The sequence below is a fragment of the Gouania willdenowi genome, chromosome 17, assembly GCF_900634775.1.
Source record: "Gouania willdenowi chromosome 17, fGouWil2.1, whole genome shotgun sequence".
Taxonomy (NCBI): domain Eukaryota; kingdom Metazoa; phylum Chordata; class Actinopteri; order Blenniiformes; family Gobiesocidae; genus Gouania; species Gouania willdenowi.
The window spans coordinates 17,994,782-18,017,489 of record NC_041060.1 but is presented as its reverse complement, the minus strand read 5'-3'; the positions used below and the strand labels follow the sequence as shown (position 1 = coordinate 18,017,489).

The following is a 22,708-nucleotide window of genomic DNA, read 5'->3' as shown; positions in this document are numbered from 1 at the left end:
CTTTTAGCCGATTATATTATCATCACGGCAGGCTAAATTCTCATATTTCTGAGACAATAGCAGCCGGTCTATGGTTGAATAGCATTCTTAATTCAACAGTTTAGAGCTTAGTTTTGTGTCTTTCAGTTCTTTGGACGTTATGATGTCACTCCTAAGAAGACCAGGAACATTACAGCGGACGGATTTTGACGTTGCACTTGAAATGTGATATTGAAAATGAAAGCTGAACAAGAAAGACACCTACGTTACATTCAGAACCATCAGATGCCTTTAACCTCATAAAACCAGTAAAAAGTTATGCGAGTGGCACACTATCTTGAGTAATCAGAGTCACAGTTTATCAAACATATCGACTTCCGCAATAGGGTGGTACAGAAAATTATTTTTCACCAAATTTTGTGAGATCGCTTTTTGTCTTGTTCCAATTGACATTGTAAGCATCTGTACCAAAAATGGAGTGAATCGCTGCACATTTAGGGGCAGTGTTGGGAACGTTAATTTAGAAAAGTAATTAGTTATAGTTACTCACTACTTGTTCCAAAAAGTAACTGAGTTAGTAACTGAATTACTCTATAATAAAAGTAACTCATTACCAAGAAAAGTAACTATTTGCGTTACTGTTAAAAATAAAAAAAAAATTAAAAAAAAGTTGCTATAGGTCAAATAATTCAGATTTTTTAGATGTGTGTGTTGTGAGGTGCTTCATTAAATTTGTGCTGCTTACAACGGATGTCGACAGAGTCTTCACTCCTGGATATAATGAACACTTCACATACATGCTCTTCCCTTTGACCACAATTAATTTAAAGTAGTGTTTGTATCGTCACCTTAAAAATGTCAACTTTTCATCAAAATGCTCTACGCTCACTACCTCTGCTGCTTCATCCAATCTGTAGTGTGTGTGTGTGTGTGTGTGTGTGTGTGGCGCGTGTGCTGGCACATGTGTAAAAACGCTGGCTCTGATTGGCTACCATGAAACATGACGCCGCCTTAGCCAATCATAATCACTCACCTTGTTTTTAACCCACCTCCTCACTATGAAGCCAGGGGTGCTTTCAGATAACAGTTTATTCAATCAATACATGTAACGCACCGCATTTAGCGTTCAGTAACGATAACAGCATTGTAACGATGTAAAAAGTAATTAGTTAGATTACCCCGTTACTGAAAAACAAACGCTGTTACATAACGGCGTTATTTTAAACGCTGTTATTCCAAACACTGTTTATTGGTGGCACACATTCTCACAATGTTGACATTTTTTCTATATTCAGGAATAGTGTTTGAACCGTTCTAATGTTCTTACTCAGTCAGTATAACAACAAGGAGAAACTATTAATATAATGACCATACTTGTCTTCATAGTTTCTGATATCAGTGAAAGTTATGCATTCTTTGGTTGAAATTGTGGAAAAAGTGTGCCGCCCTTTAAGCTCATTATATTGGCTCAGTTTTTGGTACAGATGTTCAAAATATCAATAGGAACCAGGGAAAATGAAATCTGGCAAAATATGGAAAACTATTTTTTATACTGTTATATTGTGAGCCACCCTACTCCACAAGCCTGCTTTAAAGTGCTTATTATAGCTTCTAAATCACAGCTCATTCCCACTAGTAAAGTTTACATACTTTGTCATTTGGGTTGAATTTTACAGGGTTTCAAGCAACCTTCATGTGTTGTTTATTCGATTACTGCAGATTAATTTCCATCTATGAACCACCTTTCTAACTTTTTTAAAGATGCAGGAAGTAAAATCTGACAGGGTCGCTTCATGGTGAAAAAGTCTCCTTCAGTGCTACGTCAATACCCACGACATCAATGATGCTAACAAAGGTTTAAAACCATAAACATAAAGATTGATTTTTACCTATTGATTCTCAGGATAGATACAACCCATACAAAGATATTCCTGCTGATTTTGCAAGACAATATGCTTAATGCATAAGTACCGGATTAGCAAAAGAAACGTGAGTTGAGAATAGGGTCAACGGTCAGGGAGGAAAGCAATAAGATGGGAAGAAAGTGTGAGGCACCAGATAAAAGGGTATAGAAATGGTCAAATGGAACATTATTGTGGTAGAAATGAATTTGACAAGTGACCTTTCTACCACATCAAGCCAGAACAATGGTCCATTATGTGCTATTGTGCTTAGTGCATGATAAACTGTCCTTTTAGCGGTTATGCTGACAGAACTGATAGACCAGAGTGAAAGACAGGAAGTTGCACAAAGAGAGCAGGTCCAGCAGGATAACGTGACTGATAAACTCTCATTTGGACTGCTAACAAGGCTAGTTGTGTTTGGCAAATGCTGGGATTTAATTTTTTTTTTCCTCACATTTTGATGATTCTTCAGGAATATATACACGTCGTACCACCCAGTGGTCATGAGTGAATATTTAATCTGAGTCACTTCAATGACAGAGAAAACAAAAACTTATTCAGTCCCTCAGCCTTGATCTGATGCAGTTCATCTTGAAAAAGAAGAATAAAAAGCTCACTTGTACAAATGTCCAGGTCAATGAAAGTTCAGTGAAACAAATGTCCTGAAATGCAACACACTGTCTGTTATATGGTTTGACCCTGTGCCCTCATTGAAGTCAGAGCAAGATTTGATTTAGTTCACAGATGGCCAGAACAAAAAGTATCCCCCAATATTGGCTATATAGTAAGTATTCATAGGATTTTTTTTTCCTGACCAGTTTATTTTATTTATTTGTTTGTTTATTTATTTATTTATTTAAAATAATGTTCGCTGTTCTGTTTTTTTCTTCCCAAATTTAATTTAAAAAAATAGATATTTTTTTAATCACTAAGGTTAGTCTTTTTAACTTTTAAAATGATCCCCTCAACTTGCATTTCACAAAAAAATATTGAAACATTCACTGACTGCTTGTTCGTGTGGATCTTGTTGGGTTCTTTATCTTACTATGGACTTTATATTTCGTTAAAGCACAATTTGCGCCATATAAATAAAGTGGAGTTGAGTTGAGTTGTCTTTGGCAAGTTCTGTATGATTCTCTGCCTAACTTTAAAGTTCTAAGAGATTTAAGACTTAAACCTGGGAAGGATTCATCTATTTTAGTCAATTAAAGCTGGATTAACCATTATTGCTGGCAGTAGTCAATCAATACACTCTGCAGAGACAGGTCCAAGCTCCCTAATGAACGTTTGGATAGCAGCTAAGTCAAACAGAGCATTGGATCATTGTTTAGTAGTGTGCTTGTTCTTTTGGGAAAGATTAGATCTATTAGAATGGGTCAGACATACAATTCTCAAGTGTATAATTTACAGAATTTGCTAAAATCTAGAACTGTTTTTGCTCTTTGCATGAAAAGTTATAACCTTAAAGGGGCAGTATTATGAAAAATAAAGTCACTTTATAATGGTTTTCAGAGGACCAAAGTTGAACAAGTTCTGTTTCCTCTCTCCCTTGTTATTCCACATTTTGTAAAAAGTCAGCTCCAAACGGGCAAGTTGGATTTTTCTCACATTGTGACATCACAACACGGAAACTCCTCCTCCTGACAATCCTGTCTCCTCCTACCCTATGAGAACATGATCTCCTCCTCTCAAACCACCTCACAGGTAAAACAAACACTGTGATTATTTATAGAATATAGATTATACTTTATTGTCATATATGTAAAGCTACATACACAAAATGTGTTCTCTGCATTTAACCCCTCCCTGAGGAGCAGTGGACAGCGATGGTGTAGCACCCGGGGAGCAGGTTAGGGTTAATATAAGGGACTGATCAACATCCCACAGTGATGGACCAGGGAGATTCAAATCAGTGAGCCTACATTTACAAGTCTGCTCCCTTAACCACTAGTCCCTTTATCCACGGGTAATGTATTTATATTCAATATATAAATAATCCAGTATATAGATAATCCAAAGTAAAGTGTGAGCGCTCACAATCAGTTCCATTTTTAGTAGACGTTATATCACCCCGTATCGCTTTTGACATGATCTGACGTATTTGTGACCCAATGCGACGCAGCAAAATAAAATTGCGATGGTGATCAGCTGTGGCATGAAGTCTGAGTCTCCAGACACGCCCACTCAAGCATATGCATGAAGGCCCAAAACAGTTGGTTTTTAGAAGCATCATTAAAGTGACTTTTCAGAAGCTAAAGCTCTGGAAAACAGGCGAGTTTGGGAAAATAAACCTCAAATACTACGTTGTTGGGGTTCTTAGAACAAATGGAGATGGGTGAAAAATAGCATAATACTGGACCTTTTACTGCAATTCATAGTTAAATATGACTGTAATCACTGTCACTATTTGAGAGATTAGTATAAACATTCTCGTGCTCTCGTCAGTGCAACTTGTGAGTGAATTTATTCACTTCGTGTAATTGAATTAATTCTTAATAACAGAACACCGTACGGTCCAAACATAAATGTATCCATTTGATGCACTATATCACATTGGGTATTAATCAGATCTAAGCTGCAGCCGTCATAGAACACAATAACGAAGACAATAAAAACGTCAGCGGTGGATGCTTCTCATATATCAAGCGTTAAGTCCATTATATCAGCAGTGAAAAGGAGACAATACAGATAACAGTTTTATTACAGAGCACAAAGACAATGTGCTGCAGAGTTATTGCAGAGTTGCAGAATCAGCCAATATCTACATATCTAATCATTACAAAGTCCTTTTTTTAAAAAAATATCTTCCGACATGTTGTCTTCCATCCAGGTCACTATGTAAGAAGTACAATAGAAATAAACATTGTGGCATTAGGGAGCAAAGAAGTCATGGATTAACAGAGTGATAATGATATCCCATGTGACAAAAAAAAAATCACATGATGTGTCATTTGGGTTCACCCTGTGCTGCCAATGTAAGAGATAATATGTTATCAGATGATCTGCCTTCCAAATGTAAAAAACCAAAAAGGAGAAAAGTTTTTTTATATATATATTTAAAGAACTCCAGGGGAAAAAAATGACTCTCGCCCTGTACCAAAGGTGTTTGGAAGATAATTATTTGGCTGGTAGAGCTATAATGGAATTGGCATTTATAAACCGCAGACACCTCACTACTGGTATAGTACTATTTGACATTCAGTTGGAGAATACGGAGACTCTGTAATGGGAGCTGTAATCTTGATCCTGCTTATTTAAAGCTGCTGGAGACGATAACTAACTTTTTTTTTTTTTACAATACAGATAAACACATAACGTAGGCCTCACGGATCAATAGATTAAAGGTACTTCTTCTAGAGAATTTACTCCCAAATGGATGTCAAATGTTGAAATTGCTGCTCCCAAGATTGTTTTTACTCCATAATAAACAACGGGTTGGTTGACAAATGGTCATGTGCCTCGAACTTGGTAAAAGTTTGGCACATTGCATTGTAAGATTGGGAAAAACCAAAGACAGAGCTTAAGCGGAAGTTTCTTTAACCCTCCTTTTACCTTTGGGGTCAATTTGACACCATTCAATGTTTATCATTCCAAAAAATTACAGTTTTTGCTTCATATTTCATAACTTTTCCTAGTGTGATGGTACAATTGATTAAGCATAAAATCATTATGATAATATTTTTTCAATTTGCTGAATGCTTTTTGCACGCAGTGGTGTTCCTCTGGGGTCAACTTGACCCCAAGGGTAAAAGGTGTTAGTAATATTTAAGGATAACAGGACATGTGTTTATACTTCATTCTTACACTCATTTCTTGCTCTTCTTCGCTAGACAAGGAGGACAGTGATTTGCTTTACACCATTTTTGTTGTGGTTTGTATATAGTGTTCCCATGATATGACATCACTCCACCAGACATAACATTTCAGCTGTTTCAAAACCAGAAATGTCACGTATTCTGGCAGTGTCTTTCGGGGCACAGTGCGTGGTAGAGATATTGGATGCAAGTCCACAGAATAGTAGCAGTAGTTTTTACCATCAGAAAGAAGATATAGCTCATTAATACCATCAATCTTCTACCACTGACTTCCTGATCAGAGGGTATATAGAATTCTCCCACAGTTTATTCAGAGCAGGAACAAACCAATGCATTTGATGAAATGCACACATGCTTTGGGAGCTCATATATGTTTGGAGATGAGAGAGCTGGTGGTTAACCTCGGTTGCTAGCTACCGCTGCACCAAATTGAGCTAAATTTTAAAAAAAATGTCCAGCTTCTCCACACCAATTTAATGGATATAAGTTGGTTTTTGCTGTTTTTAAGAATTTATGTTGATTGTTTATAGACAGAAGACCGACTGCAATAAAGACAGTGAGACCACAATGATAACAGGAAGATGGCAGGTCATGAAATGATCAAAAATAAGCAGTGGGTGAAGATTGAATATAAATGCAGTGCCTAGATGAAGATAAACTTCAGCTGCATTTGGATTGTAAATGGTAGGTGAAATGAGAAATATACTAATTAGTGACTTACAAATTGAGGCTTTGGTTACTTCCTTGAGGGTTGAAATAAATGAGAACAAAAAAGAAGATTAAACGAAATAGAAAGTTTAAAAAAACAAAACACAAAATTCTGTGGCAGAATGAAAGATTTGGGGCAGAAAAAGTTTTAGAAAACCTTTGAACTTGGAAACTAATCAACTTCTATTCGTAAATAGCTCCAATCGCTAAGCTAACCCATCTCCAACTATTTGGGGAAAGCTGCGATGGCAACAGTTTCTCTCTTCTCTGCTCTTCGGTCAAATCGTACAGGCTCACCTTTCTTGTTCCATCCTCATTTTGATCGTCTCCTCATCGGACACCTGCGTCTCCTCTTGCCTCCACTTGCTCGAGCCTTTGCGATCCATCTTGTCCAACGGTCGGTCATCTTTACGATGCTTACCAAACCTAAAAAAAAAAAAAAGCAATCATTTTAGTCATTGATGTATCTTTCATTTTTCATCATTTGTTTTTCATGTTTTTGTTACATAATGAAAAATGAAAAAAAAAAAACACTTATTATTTGATATTTGTTTCCAAAACCAAAATGAAAAAACGGAAAACGCCTTTGTTTTTCAAATTCAAGCTCTTTTGCTTCGGTACAGAAAACGAAAAACGGAAAGCGAACACCTTTATTCGTTCTCTCCATTAAATGGTAAATGGACGAGATTTATATCGCGCCTTATAACCACACTGAAGCAGTCCCAAAGCGCTTTACATATCTGCTCATTCACCCAATCACTCTCACATTCACACACCAGTGGGACAGGACTGCCATGCAAGGCGCTAGTCGACCATTGGGAGCAACTTAGGGTTCAGTGTCTTGCCCAAGGACACTTTGACACATAGTCAGGTACTGGGATCTTACCCCCAACCTCTAGATCAGCAGACGACCCTCTACCACCTGAACCACGGTCGCCCTACCGATTTGCCAAAGTATGTGACCCGGAAGGGAAGCGTTACACATTCTGAAATATCTTTAGCTCGGCAACACTTAAGAGTCTCTAAATCCTCTGAAATGTCCGTGAGGAGGTTCTGTGCCCAACACCAGCTAAAGCGAAAAGGACACATTTCGGATGCACAGTTGGAAGCAGCAATCTTGTCATGCCTAACTGCCGTTAGCATAACCGTTAGCGTCGGATGAGAGTACACTTCTGGGTCACGTACTTTGGCAAATCGGTAATGGAGAAAACGAATAAAGGTGTTTGTTTTCCGTTTTCTATCCTGAAGCAAAAGAGCTTGAATTTGAAAAACAAGGCGTTTTCCATTTTTTCATTTTGGTTTTGGAAACAAATATCAAATAATGAGTGTTTTTTCCATTTTTCATGTTTTTGTTATATAATGAAAAACGAATGATACACAGATTAATCTCAGAGAACATATTTTGGCTTGTTTTTGCTCTACATCAGCGAGAAGCGTTGAAATAGCCTTCATTTCATTTGCACCTAAACAAGAATTACGAAAACACATCCTTGACGAGTTGTGAAAAGCACTTCTTCCTACTTTAAACCAGACTTAATTTAAAGTTGCTTTTAACTGAGCCAATACCAGTAATTATATTCATAGGAAGGGATTGGAGTTGAGCTAAAGGGGAGCCATTGCTGAAATGTTTCAGCTTTATTGTGTCAGAGTAGATCTGGAGCAGGCCACCGTCACTACTCTGTAGAGAACGCTTATGTTCTTGAAAAAGGTGAAAGGACAATAAAGAAGACCTAAAAAAATTCCATGGACTCTAAAAAGATCTTAATTAATGGTAAAGGGAATGAGAAACTTAACTATTATGAATACAAAGACCGCCCTGAGAGGGATGTGTCTCTGTGAGTGAAAGCTATCGAAAAAGGTCGGAAAAGTCGCGAGACGCAAAATAAATGAAAGAAATGAAAAGCTCTGAACAGTGAAGTGCAGTAAGGGATTAAAGAGAAACTGTGTAAATTGTCTGAGTAAGAGTTGAAAAGAGCGTGAAGGTGGTGTTTGGTGAATGTGCTGTTTGGAACTAAATCAATAGAGAAGAAAAGGTAACTGAAAGTAAATCGATGCGCGCTACACTTGACAACTGAACAAAACAAGCAAACGAATGAGCGACTGAAAACCCAGCGGGGCTGACGTGTAGGTGTGTGAAAAACAACATAACAGAAAAAACACTGCGTGGAAGAAAACAACGAATAAAAAAGTATGATTTTAGGAAAAATAAAGATGGTAACCATTGCAAAAATGAGTTTATGATGTTCACAATAAAGTCATTTTCTAATTTCTTAAGATTTAAGGCAGTTTTTGACATACTCAAAGGATGACGCAAACACATTTTTTTTTAATTAAACAAGTTCATGGAAAAGTACGTTACATGCGCAAGGGAACTAATTTTACAAGCACGAGTAATACATAGAGTAGGTTATGTGCATTGACATGTTTTTTGCTCCAATGGTCACAGATTTTGGTGTAATCACTACATACACTATATATTTACTCCAAAAAACTTTGAAGCACTCGCATTAAACTGTTTCATGTCGGCACTTAAAATGTGTTTAATAAAACATTTATATTAATGCCACTTTAGTAATTTACTACTACAATACTCCATGGATACTCGTACACAGTACATATCAGCAGCTTAAAGAGTACCCAAATACCAAGGTTTTTGCTCACGTGCATCTACGATGAAAATAAAAAAAAATTCCTTGATTGTGGGCGGGGCTCCTGGAGCAGTTAAGACACGCCCAGTCTATCTATCTATAAAAGCAAGGAACGTCTGTGTGCGTGTGTTTGTGGAGTGCATATCTCCCCGGCACGGTATCTGATCGACCTGAAACTTTGTCAATGGCTTCCAAATACCCCAAGTGTGTGCATCCCTTGTTATGGAGTAATTCAGACAGAGCTGAGAGGGCGTGGAGGTGGACTTTCCAGTGATTGGATAACATCATTGATACATAGGGATGACATCATCACTGTAGAGGTAGGACTGATGACATCATCGCTGGAGAAGCAGGATCAATGTTCTAATGTTCTAATATTCCAATGTTCCAAAATGGGTGGGGTGTGGGGGTGGGCTCTCCAGTGATTGGCTCTGACTCACATTGTTTTAGAACTCCAGTGATTGGCTCTGGCTTGAATGTTCTAACTGATGATGTCATGATAGGAGCGTCCGAGCCGCACGCACTACTACTACTACTACTACTACAAACTACTATTCTACAAATCAATAATTAATTGGTTGTACCATGACAAAAAATTGATATGCAGGAAAAGAGCGGAAACGTGAGGCAATGTGATGCTGAGTCACCTGAAATCCGAAATGCCCGCCTGGCCAGCAACGCTGCGCGCGTGGCAAGACGGCATGCAGCAGAAACACCTCAGCAGCAGGAGGAACGCTTTAACACTAGAGTATGTACACCTCTTTGTATAGCCAACCTTCAAACACATACTCATTTGGCCATAATTGACAACTCTACTTAAGGTCCCACTAAATGAATACATACCCTCATATGTAGGTAACTAAAAATAACTGCTTACCCGATCTGTGAGACCATTTGATAGACATAATCACTCCTTGTTTGGAACAAAGGGGCTTTTGTATTGAAGAAATTGATGATAATTGGTGATAATTACATGCCTACATGTTGCACGTTTGTTTTCCAAAGGAAGTTTGTAATGCGGTGTTGGAGATGGAGGAACTCGCTCACAAGTGATAATCAGTCCACCATCAATTTTCCGCCGCACTTTCTTTATGAATCCCTCACAGTCATGGTGAGTTGCAATCCACTAATGACAGCAGATGCACAAGATATCGAGGGTAAAGGCTAAACTTAGAACAAGTCTCTGGGTAAAGAATGACAAAGAACAAGTACAGCTGGAAGAGAGCGGCATAGACTTAAGGCTCATTACCTGATTAATTCAACTGCGGTCATCTCAAATGCGCCGAATGACACTGATAAAAGTAAAAACTGGAATCATCTGTCACCATGGCACAGTTGACACTTTCCTTTTCACACCATTAAGTTTCATTAACGACCCGTTATAAAACACTTTTGTACCACACACCAAGATTTATGACTGAATAGGAAAACTTTGTTGAGGAGACAGAGTATTAATAATGACACCAGGTCATTTAATAAGCCTATATGAGGGGTTAGGTTTGCCGGCTTTGTTGTGCGAGCCAAGAATTATTAAAAAAAAAAGGTGGAAGCCAACTTTCTGCAATTTGAAAAGATGCCTTTAAAATGTCAGGGTGATTCATCTGCCTGAGGGCCACTAATAGTCGATTTATTGGAGGTGGTTTTTCAGTGCTATGTGGGTTAGGCACCAGTCAGTTGAGCAGTAAAACAAAACATCTTCTCCACCTCATATTTTACATTTTTGGAAATCGGGCCCTACATCATGGGTGACCCGGCCTACCCCACACAGGGGCTATTCACCCTCCCCCCTCCCCTGAGGGGAAAAACTCTGCAGCATCAGAACCAAAACAACACTACCACCCTCATCTTTCTGTGTTATTCCATTTTCTATTTCTACCCTATTCTTGAAGTACATTTGGTATTTCTTCTTATTTCTTTGAGATGTTCGACATTAGCTTTTTAACGATATAACTGTATCTAAAATCTACCCCAACAATATTTTAGGCCACATTATACTGCAAATAAATCTCTCCGTCTAACTAACTTGCAAGTCTGCTTTTAATGTGATGCCTCACTGAATGTAGTCAACAAATAAATATCATCTGTGCAAAATAAGAACATTTATTCAACTTCTGTCATGGAAAAAAGTGCCATATTCATCATTTTTAATATGTTGTCTCAAACAACAACATGTCTCTCTGCCTCAGTAGTTGTCCAGACTACAGACTTTTACTGTGAAACTGTAACAATACAGAATAAAATAAAGATCACACATATCACATTTGTTATATAGTGCGTACATGTTGTGCTGGTTGATTAAGATAGCTCGTGAGTTAGCGTTAGCTTAGCGGTTAGCTTGTTAAATATGTCCGAAACAGGAACAGCATTCTATTTTACTACTGAAAAACGCAAGTCTTAAATCTACTTATGTTGTTAGCTGTGCATTTAGCATGGTATGGTTTAATGTCAGCATTAGGATAGTAATGTCATTACATGCTAATCCTTCACTATGAAACATTAAGAAACTGCTCAAAATGTGACCTTTTTTTGTCAACTGTCTAGGGATATCCCAATACAACTTTTTCATTTCCGATAAGATACCGATATTGCAGCCTTGAGTATCGGCCGATACCGATAGTGATCCGATATCAGCATGAATCATCCTATTTTTTTCTTTTTCTCTTTAATAAAAAAAACAATGATTACTTATTTTGTAGTGTGGAATGTTAGAAAAGGCTTGATCAAGTGATGTCACTCAAACAGAGAACAATAGTCAGCAACAGTAGGTATGAGAAAAACTGACCCATTTATTATTAACCAATTGGTTACATACATTTTAACCTTCAACATAATATCTACAGTATTCTACAATTGAATAAAAAAAAAAGAATTGGAAAAAAATATATATATATCGGCAAATCCGGAAATTTGAATCCGATATTCGTTTTCGTGCTAATTTTCAAGCGATATCGGAACGGGACACTCCTACAACTGTCACTACTAGACAACATTTTCTGCTCAACCATTTACAAAACAAGCTTATTTCTTGATAGGTAATGTCAGAATAATGAAGATAATCTGAACAGAATGGCAACAATGGCAAATAAAGGTTCAGGTCAATTACAATTTTCAGTTAAAATGACTAAAGTTCAATTACAATTAATCACAATTACAAAGCCTGAAATACATAACCTAATAAAAGTTAACCTTCCTCTTGTGTTAGCTTTCTGTTAGCATCTGTTATGATAACGGGTCCTAAATCAGCTGTAAAATACACTATAAACAAATATCTACCATCTAACGTGTTTTAATATATTGGTTACCTTGTTAGGCTTCCTAATCAATGAAAATATAGGTTCTAATATTTTTGGTGAGGGCGTCAGTGCCCTTTTTTGAGTCAATATAGCCCTCGAATAAAACATTTTTTAAATGGTAAAATGTGGGAAAGCTAGATATGAAGCGTTAAAATATAACTGACAAATTTATTGCATTTTCATGGCAATTACAATTGCAAAGTCAATTATCTAAACTTATTTACAATTTAAATATAATTACAACAGCAACAGATTTTTTATTAATTACAATTGTAATTATGCCATATTTATAATCATTTATCAATTACACAGTTACAATAATACCGCTCCCTTCCTAAAGGGATACCACTCATACCAAGTTTTGTCAGGCATGAGTCAGGAGGAAACAAGAGTTGTCACTTCTTGATGACGCTTGATATTGTGCTGAGTGTCAGGACTCAGTGACAACACACACATCCTATGAGCCCCCCCCACTCCTGTGCCACATCAAAGGCCCCGCTCACACAATCAAACCTATGGCTCTGGGCTGGAGGGGGACTCGGGCTCTTGATAGTTCATACACTTTATAAAAAAATAATAATAAAAGAAGCAGAGACACATCGTGCTGCACCCGCCCTCTGTGGTTTGGGAGAGCTGACGCATTTGCATGCTGTTTGATCATGATGTGTTGACACTGAGACAAGTGCAAATTATGCTATCATGGCTGTTTTTCATGGCAGTGACACATTTGCTGCTAACTGGTTACTGCTGGTGTGTTTGCAAAACTGTGCCTCAGAATATATCACCCTGTTCATAATTAATGTACGTGTCAATGGATTTGATACATTTTAATCTTTAGAAATGCATAATATGACGCAAGTTAATATTAACGACATTCAGACATTAGAGATAGTTATAGAACAGTTTTACTTTGCTGATTTACTCTTTTTATTGTAAGTCTCCTCAAAGCTGATATACGGAGTTTCTGAGAAATCTGTTTATGTATCATTCTTTTAAAATGCGAAAAAATACCTAACTAGTCTTTTACTATGGTCTACTGCCAGTGGTCAGTCCCTCCTTCGTCCTATAGACCCCTATACAAATGGAAACAAGCGCCGTGATCGCCCAGCCAATAGGCTTCAACTTCCTGTTTTTGAGACTGTCAATCAAAGTGAATGAAAAACTGTGAATTATGAACGTAACTGATCGCCACAATATCATCCATTGTATTAACACCACCGGCAACAGAGAAGCCCCTCCCCTCAACGTGCTGTACGCGCGTCCCGAGCATCTTTGACACAGGTGACAAGCGTCTGTATTCAATTAGCGCAAGCGTCCAACAACGCCCGAGGCACGATTTTGACATCTGAAACACGTTTGGTGTGAACGTACCATAAGGGTAGCAATAACTTCAAAAAGTAAGAAATGTTTAAGTTTCAACATGCAACACTTATCCTAATTAATGCAATTGTTTTATTTCCATTACATTTCATAGAAAATGATCATCTTCCTATTTTACTAGCTAATAACAAACAACTTTTAACTAATCGTATAACTTGTGACGTTTGTAAAATGTAACAATTTTGTAATTTTTCAAAAATCCACCTTACATTTTTTTTAAATATATTTTATATATATTATATTATATTACATATAACATACCACAACCCATACTGTTGTGTTATACAAATCTGCAACACTTAACAATATTTGTCACATTGTTTCAGTGAAAACAGACATTTATATGGTTAATTTAATACTAAAACTTTATCACATGCAGCAGTATTTCACTCTACTAATCACTAACTACATCTGTATTTACATTTCTGAGTTTGAATCAGATTTTAGACGGAGCTCATTGGTGCCTAGAGCTCCGGAGGGCACCTCACATGGTCCATGCGGGCTACCTGGTGCCCGCCGGCACCGCGTTGGTGACCCCTGCTTTCAGGTCTTCTCGTGCGTTACAATCATTTGTGATGAATACGTAAACTACAGTCATACTATACGTAGGGGACTGTCTCTGTGTAATATTTGTAGAAGACCAAAGAGCTCCTGTCTATGTGTATCTGCTAGTTTTCTCTGTTTTTTTCTCAAACTACCATAGTTACGAATGTGTCAAAATGGACTGATGTCGATTTTTCAAAATAAAAGAGCCAGACCACTCATGATAATAAAAAGTTTCATTTCTTTCTTTGTGTTGTGTGTGCGTCTTACATTTATATTAGGTAAATGAAGACTGAAATGCCCAAGATTTGAAGAATGAATAAATTATAACGTGATATGTATTACGTGATCATCAGAATTCCTTTAATTACCAATTGAATATTAGACTGTAAAACATTTACCAAATAATTTAGAACATTTAAAAATGAAAAATGTGCAATATTTGTGAATTTAAAAATGAAAGTGCGTCTTCTTAAAGACAATCTACTGAGTATTAATGGATCTGATTGGGGTACGTTTGGATCTCAGTTTGTCATTCGTAGTAATTAACTGGTTATACTATACTGTTCCTTCCTGATCACATAAAACAAAAGATTTCTCCATGACTTGGGTGAGTTTGAAAATCAGTTGATCTTTACCTGAACATGTCGCCGAGGCCCTTCAACATGCCTTTCTTGGTCTTTCCCTTGTCTCTCTCCTTCCCTCCCTCCTGCTTCTTCTTCTCTTTTCCTCCTTTGTCTTTTTCCTTCTTCTTCTCCTCTTTGGTGCGGTTGGTGCCGTTGACCAGAGGTTTCTCTTGGGCTGTGAGGGGGGTCTGGTCTGCCACCGTGGACACAGAATCTCTCCCCGATCGTGAACTCTCCTCGGTGTCCTCTTCCACTGAGTCGGTGAAAAAGTAAGAGTGCAAGGAGGAGGACAAAAGACGTACAAAACACAATAATAAATTAGACTAGTTATTGCAGCACAAACTCAACACTAATCAATCAGCAATTGTCAATATTCAACTTTTGAAGGCACAATCAGGGTTTCCATTGTTTGAACTTAGAATAAAATTAATATTACACAATTAAATATTTACTTTCTTCAGTTGAAAATGTTTCTGCTTGAGTTAGAAATATTACATTAGGCAGTGGTATTAAATTGAAAACATTAACATTTGAGAAATGATTGGGCAGTTTTGGAGTTTTTAAAGTTGCAATAATAACTCAATCCCTGAGCTGATTATTTGATCATTAGATGACATGTTTAAATGTGAGTACAGTTTGGGATTTTTTAAATTTTGTTAATTATAATTAATGTCATTTATTTATTTTTTAATGGTTTTGTCTCGAGTATAATCACTAAATACGATGATTACAGTCACAACTGGTCTGTAATAGCATTTTTGATCCACCGTGTGTGGAGTGAAAGAATAATGCGCTATATAAAACCCAATGCATTATTATTTTTATTATTATTAATGCAGCAGCGATTACATACAAAGTCAGTGATACGCCATTCCCACAAGCAGAGATGACATCAGCAGCCAGATACTGAGCATTAGTCACAATGCCGTCACTCTCATGCAAAAAAAAAAAAAAATAAAAAAAGCATCTTCTCAGTGGTTTGTATTTCATTCGTCTCAGTTGGAATCGTTGCACCTTTAACGTGATGTGACAATCATTGTTCTATTTCACATGTTGTGCACATGTTCCAGTAGATTCTGCACAGGGAGGTAGGACCGAGCTGTTGATTATTATTATTTTTTTAAAATGCGGTTTAATCTTTTCTCTTACATGTCTCCATTCCTTCGTCGTCCTCCTCCGTAGGAGCCGGTCGGTCGTACGATTTATCAATGGCTGCCCTGAAGCTCTCGTTACAGCCCCGCCCCCTGATGATGCGAGGCCGGGGCCGGTGGAAGGGAAGGTCCCCGTTTAGGGTCACCTCTGCAACTGCGGTCTGAAGGCTCTCCAAAGAACTGGATTTCTTTAGCCCCAGAGACGGGCCCACGTCTTTAGTGGAGGAACCTGTGGATGGAGGAGGGACACGGAGGTGAATATGGAACCAAACCATATGAACCAAACCTGAATGGTGCACAGTAAGCATACTAATAGGATCCATGCATTCTCAGTTCTGACTGCAGCCCCTCTGCAGTGTGATTTAAGAAAACTAACTCGCATAAACATGATCGACCGCCTGCGCAGGAAGAAGCACTGCATCCTGACACACTTCTAATCAAACCATGTTAGCGTTTGTTTCCCCCACGGATAAGCTAATCGATTGTGTGTATAGGTGTGACGATCCTGCAGACTGGCTACAGATTTCATTAGAACTCGGTATAAAAATAACCATCGGAAAAGAGCTTGGAAACATGACAGTTTAATTAAACAGAGAATATTTGTACTGCTGCACAGGCATTAATTTGTTCCCATATGGCACCTTTCAGAGACTCAGAGCATGTATGGCGGATAATAAACGGCAAAAGATAAGGTGAGGCGGAGTGATGAAAGAGCCACTAATCTTTTGGCGAGTGTCCCCTCTGAGCCGCTGTAGCAGAAGGTCGGAAAATACACAAGGTCTAACAATTTGACATGAGGAGTAAGGAAAGGAAAGGAGAGGAGAAGAGAGGAAAGAAAAGAAAAGGAAAGGAAGAGAAAAGAAAAGAAAGGAAAAGAATGCCAGCTAAACCCCACAACTGGAAAATTGAATACATGCAGAATGAACAAGCTTGTGGCTTTTGCCGCCTCCCATTCTCTCATCTGTCTATCCTATTCCCTTAACGTCTCACTGAGGGTGGGGGTGATGGGCTTTTTCACTTTATTTAAAGTCTTCCCACAGCTTCATTCACGGCGGTCACACTCCAGTAGCACAAGGCAGAAAACATTAAGTTGAAGTCCGTTGGAGATGTGACTAATGGAATGTCGTCACAAACGTGACAACTTCCATGTAAACTTTGCTGTGAGGATGGACAGACTGTTTATTATTTTGCCCAGTCAATAAAAGTAAATGTGCATAAAGAAATAGTCCCAGCACATAGAAGGGGTCGATACTGTATGTCTGAGCAAGTTCCCTCTCCCACACATACTGTATATACATATGAACTTGCACTGATCCAAAATCCTGCAATGTTATTAAAATTATTCCAAAAGTTTTTCCCAAATCCAATAAGAAATTGGTCACAAACTCAAGTAAATTTAGAGAATAGATATTGTCTGTAACTTCAATGTGTTTACATATATTTGTAGGGCAGAATAATGTTTAAAGTGCTTGTTTTCCCACCTAAAATTTGATTTGCGGCCCACTTAAGGTGAGACTGGTCCGTATTTGGCCCCTGAACTAAAATACCCCTGCCCTAGACAATGGATGTATTGATATAAAAATCACCCTGTTATGGCTACTTTTTACCTCCGTCCTAAGGTGCATAATTAGGCTTTTTAGAATAATTTCCTCTTTTAGATTTTTGAGGTGGCTGGTTTCCCCATTTTTCTGACACATTTTTACCCCCCGTGTTTCCAAGAGCTCTTAAAACTGCTAAACTTTAAACACTTTGAGCAGCCAGTCATCCCCTTGCCTTTGTTCTACATCTTCTTTAAAATTGAGATTTAGAAATACGGGTGTACTGATCCGATATTGATATTGGACATCGGATATTAGCAAAAACAGTGATTACTAGATTATATCGGCCTGCAGCTAAAATCTCCAATGTAACCCATTGGTTAAAGCTGCTGGAGATTAACTTTTTCCTATATCAGATAAAGACAGTGTAGGCCACACTGATGAAGAAAGTGAAGAGCGTTTGCTTGAAAAAAAGATGCAAAAGGTTCAAATTGACCCTCAAGAGTTTTGCCAATAGTATGGAATGATTGAGTACGCGAAAAATACCCAGATGTATATTATATCACGACAGTATGCCCCATGATGCATTGTGAGCAGAATGTAAAATCATCCTGGGACCGGCCTCAAGCTAAAAGCCAAACATCACCTTTTCAAAACAAAAGCATCTCTTCTGTTTAAGTCAAATGGAAGTTTAGTCAGTAGTACAATGGCGGGTCTCCGAAAGTCTCAGAAATGTCGGCATGAAATGTGTTTCCGTGAGTTTTATGGATCAAATGACCACATGTTGATATTCTACTTGGTCACTTTCTCACTTAAAATGTTTTCAGAACTTTCAAAGGTGAAGAATCAAACGAGATATTCAGCCTCGGTTTTTAGGATTTAAGTTTTTGTCGGTTCGAAATGCATCTTTGGAAACTTGGAAGTATACTTCATACGGTCATCATCCTAATCATACATACTGTATGTAATAGACAGTATATACTCATTGAGTTTGTAGTGAATTGAATGGAGTATGCCATTTCAAACACACAAGACAGTGATTAGCTTGACTCAACTAGTCTGTTCCCAGTAATCCCCGAGATATCGCCTCACTCCGCCAGACATTTTATTTCGGCCGAATTCGTGAAAGCCCCAAAATTAACATTCACCATTGTTTTGCCACAACTATCAGTCCGTGAAAACACCAGCAATCATAAGTAATAATGGAGTAAAAACACTTCTATGCATCTGTCTACAGGACTCACAATACATTGTGGGAAACGTATCTGACAAAGTCAATAAACCGTGTGTACAGTAGAGATCAAAACACACTTTGGAGTGGCAATTTCAACCGTTTACATCTTTTTACGAAGCTAAAAAAAAAGTTCCTAAATGTTAACGCAGTCCAAGTTATTCCTTTTCCTGTGTGACCTCCTCTAACATGTGGCTGGGGCCTGTGTCAATAATCCTAGCTGCAAATCATAAGCTCAGACACATCCCATCTCATGGCTGCTGCTGCTGCTGCTGTAGGCTTTAGTTTGGGCAGGAATCATGTGTTTTGGATTAGGTTAATGGAGCATGGGTCATTTACACTTAGTGGAGAGTGCACAAAAACAAATAGGTAAAAGCAGGGGGGCCCTCAGAGTTAAAACAAACTATGTGCACCTACCAAAACTAGGTGAAATCTATTATCCCTAAAATGGAAAAGGGCCACATTCACTTTATATCACTGGCTAAAACTTTCCTCCATGAATAAAACAAAACAAAATCCCAATCAGAGTTGTGAGCCTGAGATTGGGTGCATACTTCAACACAATAGTGCCTGATTACACACATATTCATCTTTTAACAGTGAAGGATTTTTAGTAATCACCAATAAAAATGATGCACAACTTTGAACACTGTAATATTACTACTAATATTGGAATATTATTCTCCTTCCTATCAGAACATTTAATCACTACTTTAAGACAAAACTTCAGAAATTAAAAAGTGTTTAGGTGGATCAGCTTACAGCAGAACAATCACTCTAGTAGCTCATGGTGGTTTTGTATGTCAAGACCTAAACTCTTAAGAAATCAACTAATTGAAGGTTACGCCCCTATCTAAGCAAAGTACTACCACCAGCCATTACTGTATCTCCAGAACCGTTGTACCTAGAAGGGTGTGTGACCACTCATAATGTGTGCAATGAGCACATTATGGGGGTTGAGTCATACATTTTAATGTCAAAAAGTCAATGGTTTTGCCATTAAAGAACACTTTAACAATTGAACACCTAGTGCTTCCTACAACAAAAACAATAATAGGTTAACTGTAATTTTTTATGCAGATTATTTCTCACGTAGACTGTTCAGAAATCAAGTAATTTAACTCTTCAAGAAGAAAGTAATTTAGCTCTTTAAGAATCAAGTAATTTAACTCTTCAAGAATCAAGTAATTTAGCTCTTTAAGAATCAAGTAATTTAACTCTTCAAGAATCAAGTAATTTAGCTCTTTAAGAATCAAGTAATTTAACTCTTCAAGAATCAAGTAATTTAACTCTTTAAGAATCAAGTAATTTAACTCTTCAAGAATCAAGTAATTTAACTCTTCAAGAATCAAGTAATTTAACTCTTCAAGAATCGAGTAATTTAACTCTTCAAGAATCAAGAAATGTACAAAAGAAGCAGAAACAAAAACAAATAATGAAAGTCAGAACATTTTTAAATCAGTTTTTGGCAAATATCTTAAAGGGGCAGTATTATGAAAAATTCACTTTACAATGGTTGTTCTACAGTGATATACATCCCTTTAGCTTCATTCAGAGGGCCAAAGATGAAAACTTTGCATCTACCGTTCACTATCTGCTAATTTGGGACCTCCTGTTTTGACACTGTGCAGCTCTCATCCTTCAGTCGATCTGTCCTTCATGTCCCAGTAACAGATTTCAACAAGTGACCTTCTTTCCTTCTTTTTCTTTAGCCGAGGCAACGTTAAAAGTATACCAGACTTTGAGTGTGACAGATGAGTCCTTGTCAGCTCGCTTCCCTAACCGAGAATGGACTGCTTCTGGTCCCTCTCACACTCATACATGCAAACCATTAGTGTTCCTGTTGCATCCCAGCAGACACCAGCAAAGAAAAACCACATCTGTAGTCACCCAACACTGCTCTAGCTACCATGTTCACCAGTGACCTCTGACTGCAGCGGGGACCGTGAGTCAAATGTGTGCTGACGGACAAATTTGTCACGTCAAGAGTGTGTCAGGAATCCGACCCTAGGAAAGCCCCACCCAGCCTTCCATAGTTGAGTCATTGATAACAAAATGCAGCGTGTAAAATGATCATTTTATTTCAGAAGAGCCGATCAATGAGTGCACTTTAATGCCTGTCCGGTTCAATTACTGCCATGTTATGTAATCATTAACAATCACTGAACTTCAGTTCATTTGTAAATAAGTTTCAGTCTGCTGAACATTATTTTTTTGGTGTATGATATTTTTGAAAGTGTATAATGTGTTTTTTTTGTATGTATTTAATCAAAATCATACAAAGACAAGACAAAATGAAATTATTAGCAGGACCAATGCTTGGGAAACAAGATTAGGGGTGGGACTAATACATATATACTTCCACCCACTCCTTTTCAAACACAAAATGTATGTGTGTGCAGTAATATATGTAATTAATTATTGTTCTGTTTTTCTTTTTTTCTGGAGGGAAGCCTTCTGCATTAAATATTTTGTCTATCGTAATATTGTCTCTTGTATTATTGCATTTGTTTGAAATAAAACAGTATACCATGTATCAAAAAATGTGATAAACGCTATTATAGGAAATTCTTCACACATTCCAAAACATGGAAAGTAAATTAACGTAAGAACAGAAAGTGAGAATGAGTCTAAGTTTTTTTTTTAAATATATAAACTGACAATAAACAAACTAAAGCAGTGTTTTTCAACCTTGGGGTCGTGTGGAATTTAAATGGGATCGCCTGGAATGTCTATTATTAGCACAAAAAAAAAAACTCAATATATATACACTGTATGTACTTAACATTTAAAAATATTTTTCAAATTGTGACAACACAATCTTAAACAACTATTCTGTTTCATCTTCTCAAATATAAATACAGTATAAAATAATCTGCGCTGGCGCATCTTGTCCCTTCGTGCACTAATCCTAGCAACTCTATATTTGTAATCATTGCAATATTATTAGCACTTTAACCATGTGTAATAGGGCTCTGTGCAATAATTTTTGCACTTTAAAAAACAACCAACCGGACTTAGGCTGAGGTGCAATTTCTTAATTCAGACAAAATATAATCACGTTTGCACTTTAGCACTTTATTATCTACCTTATGCACTTTAGCTACAATGGTCATTTTATTTCTGGTCTGTCCTCAGCTAAATGTTGTTATATTGACGTCTTTGTATTTTATTGTACAGTCCATGCTGTCTGATTTTGGAGTTGTCTGTTTTGTTTTTAAATGTAATTTCTATTGTACAAAACATCAACCTGCTGGGGACTACAGCATCATGTCCATTAATGTGAACTGTCCCTTGTCACAAATAAATAACTACATAAATAAGTAACATAGTATAACGAACATATTAAAAAAGCTAATTCTAAAATTTGGGGGTCACCAGAAATTTGAGATGTTAAAATAGGGTCACGATCCAAAAAAGGTTGGGAACCACTGAATTTAAGGCTTGATTTCCTTGTGTAGAGTTCAACGTTTGTTATTGAAAAAAGATTTCTCAACTCTGGAGCTGAGATCTACCCTTCACGATGCACTTTGTACATGAAATCAACCAGTGCCTACAACTAACAGACCACTGTATTTCCCCTACCACATCATCCCTGTCTCTCTGTCTGGGATTGTGTTGGTAAGCCCTGACGACCTCACTGTAAAACCAAACCAATTCAATAAGTGCTTTTTCCTCCAGTGGTCAGGAGGTCATCAGAAGGCCGGTCGGCTTGGTAGACTTGGTTTCTTACTTCCTCGTTGGTATTGTGGTCTTTGTAAGAAATGAAAATGAATGTGGGAAAGCATTTCCTCTCTGTGGTTTGTATTCTTTTTTCTAAGTTACTTGTTAAGGTCACATACACACAGTAACAAATACTGCAATTAGTCTTTACTGATTACAGACGATTTAA

General features: G+C 37.4%; 1 protein-coding gene across 10 annotated transcripts in view; it reads right to left on the bottom strand.

The window, feature by feature from the left end:
- The window catches only part of pard3ab (par-3 family cell polarity regulator alpha, b), a 279,421-nt gene that overhangs the window by 72,256 nt on the left and 184,457 nt on the right, over window positions 1-22,708 (bottom strand). For 9 of the 10 annotated variants that reach the window (XR_003675910.1, XM_028472041.1, XM_028472043.1 and 6 more), the window contains 3 exons: window positions 16,046-16,276; window positions 14,909-15,149; window positions 6,704-6,832 (listed from right to left, as the gene is read on the bottom strand). Coding sequence is in view for 9 of the 10 variants with exons in the window: in XM_028472041.1 (XP_028327842.1) it covers window positions 6,704-6,832; window positions 14,909-15,149; window positions 16,046-16,276 (601 nt within the window). In the remaining variant the exon portion in view is untranslated. The remainder of the gene's footprint in view (window positions 1-6,703; window positions 6,833-14,908; window positions 15,150-16,045; window positions 16,277-22,708) is intronic. The other variant, XM_028472045.1, reaches the window with a different exon arrangement.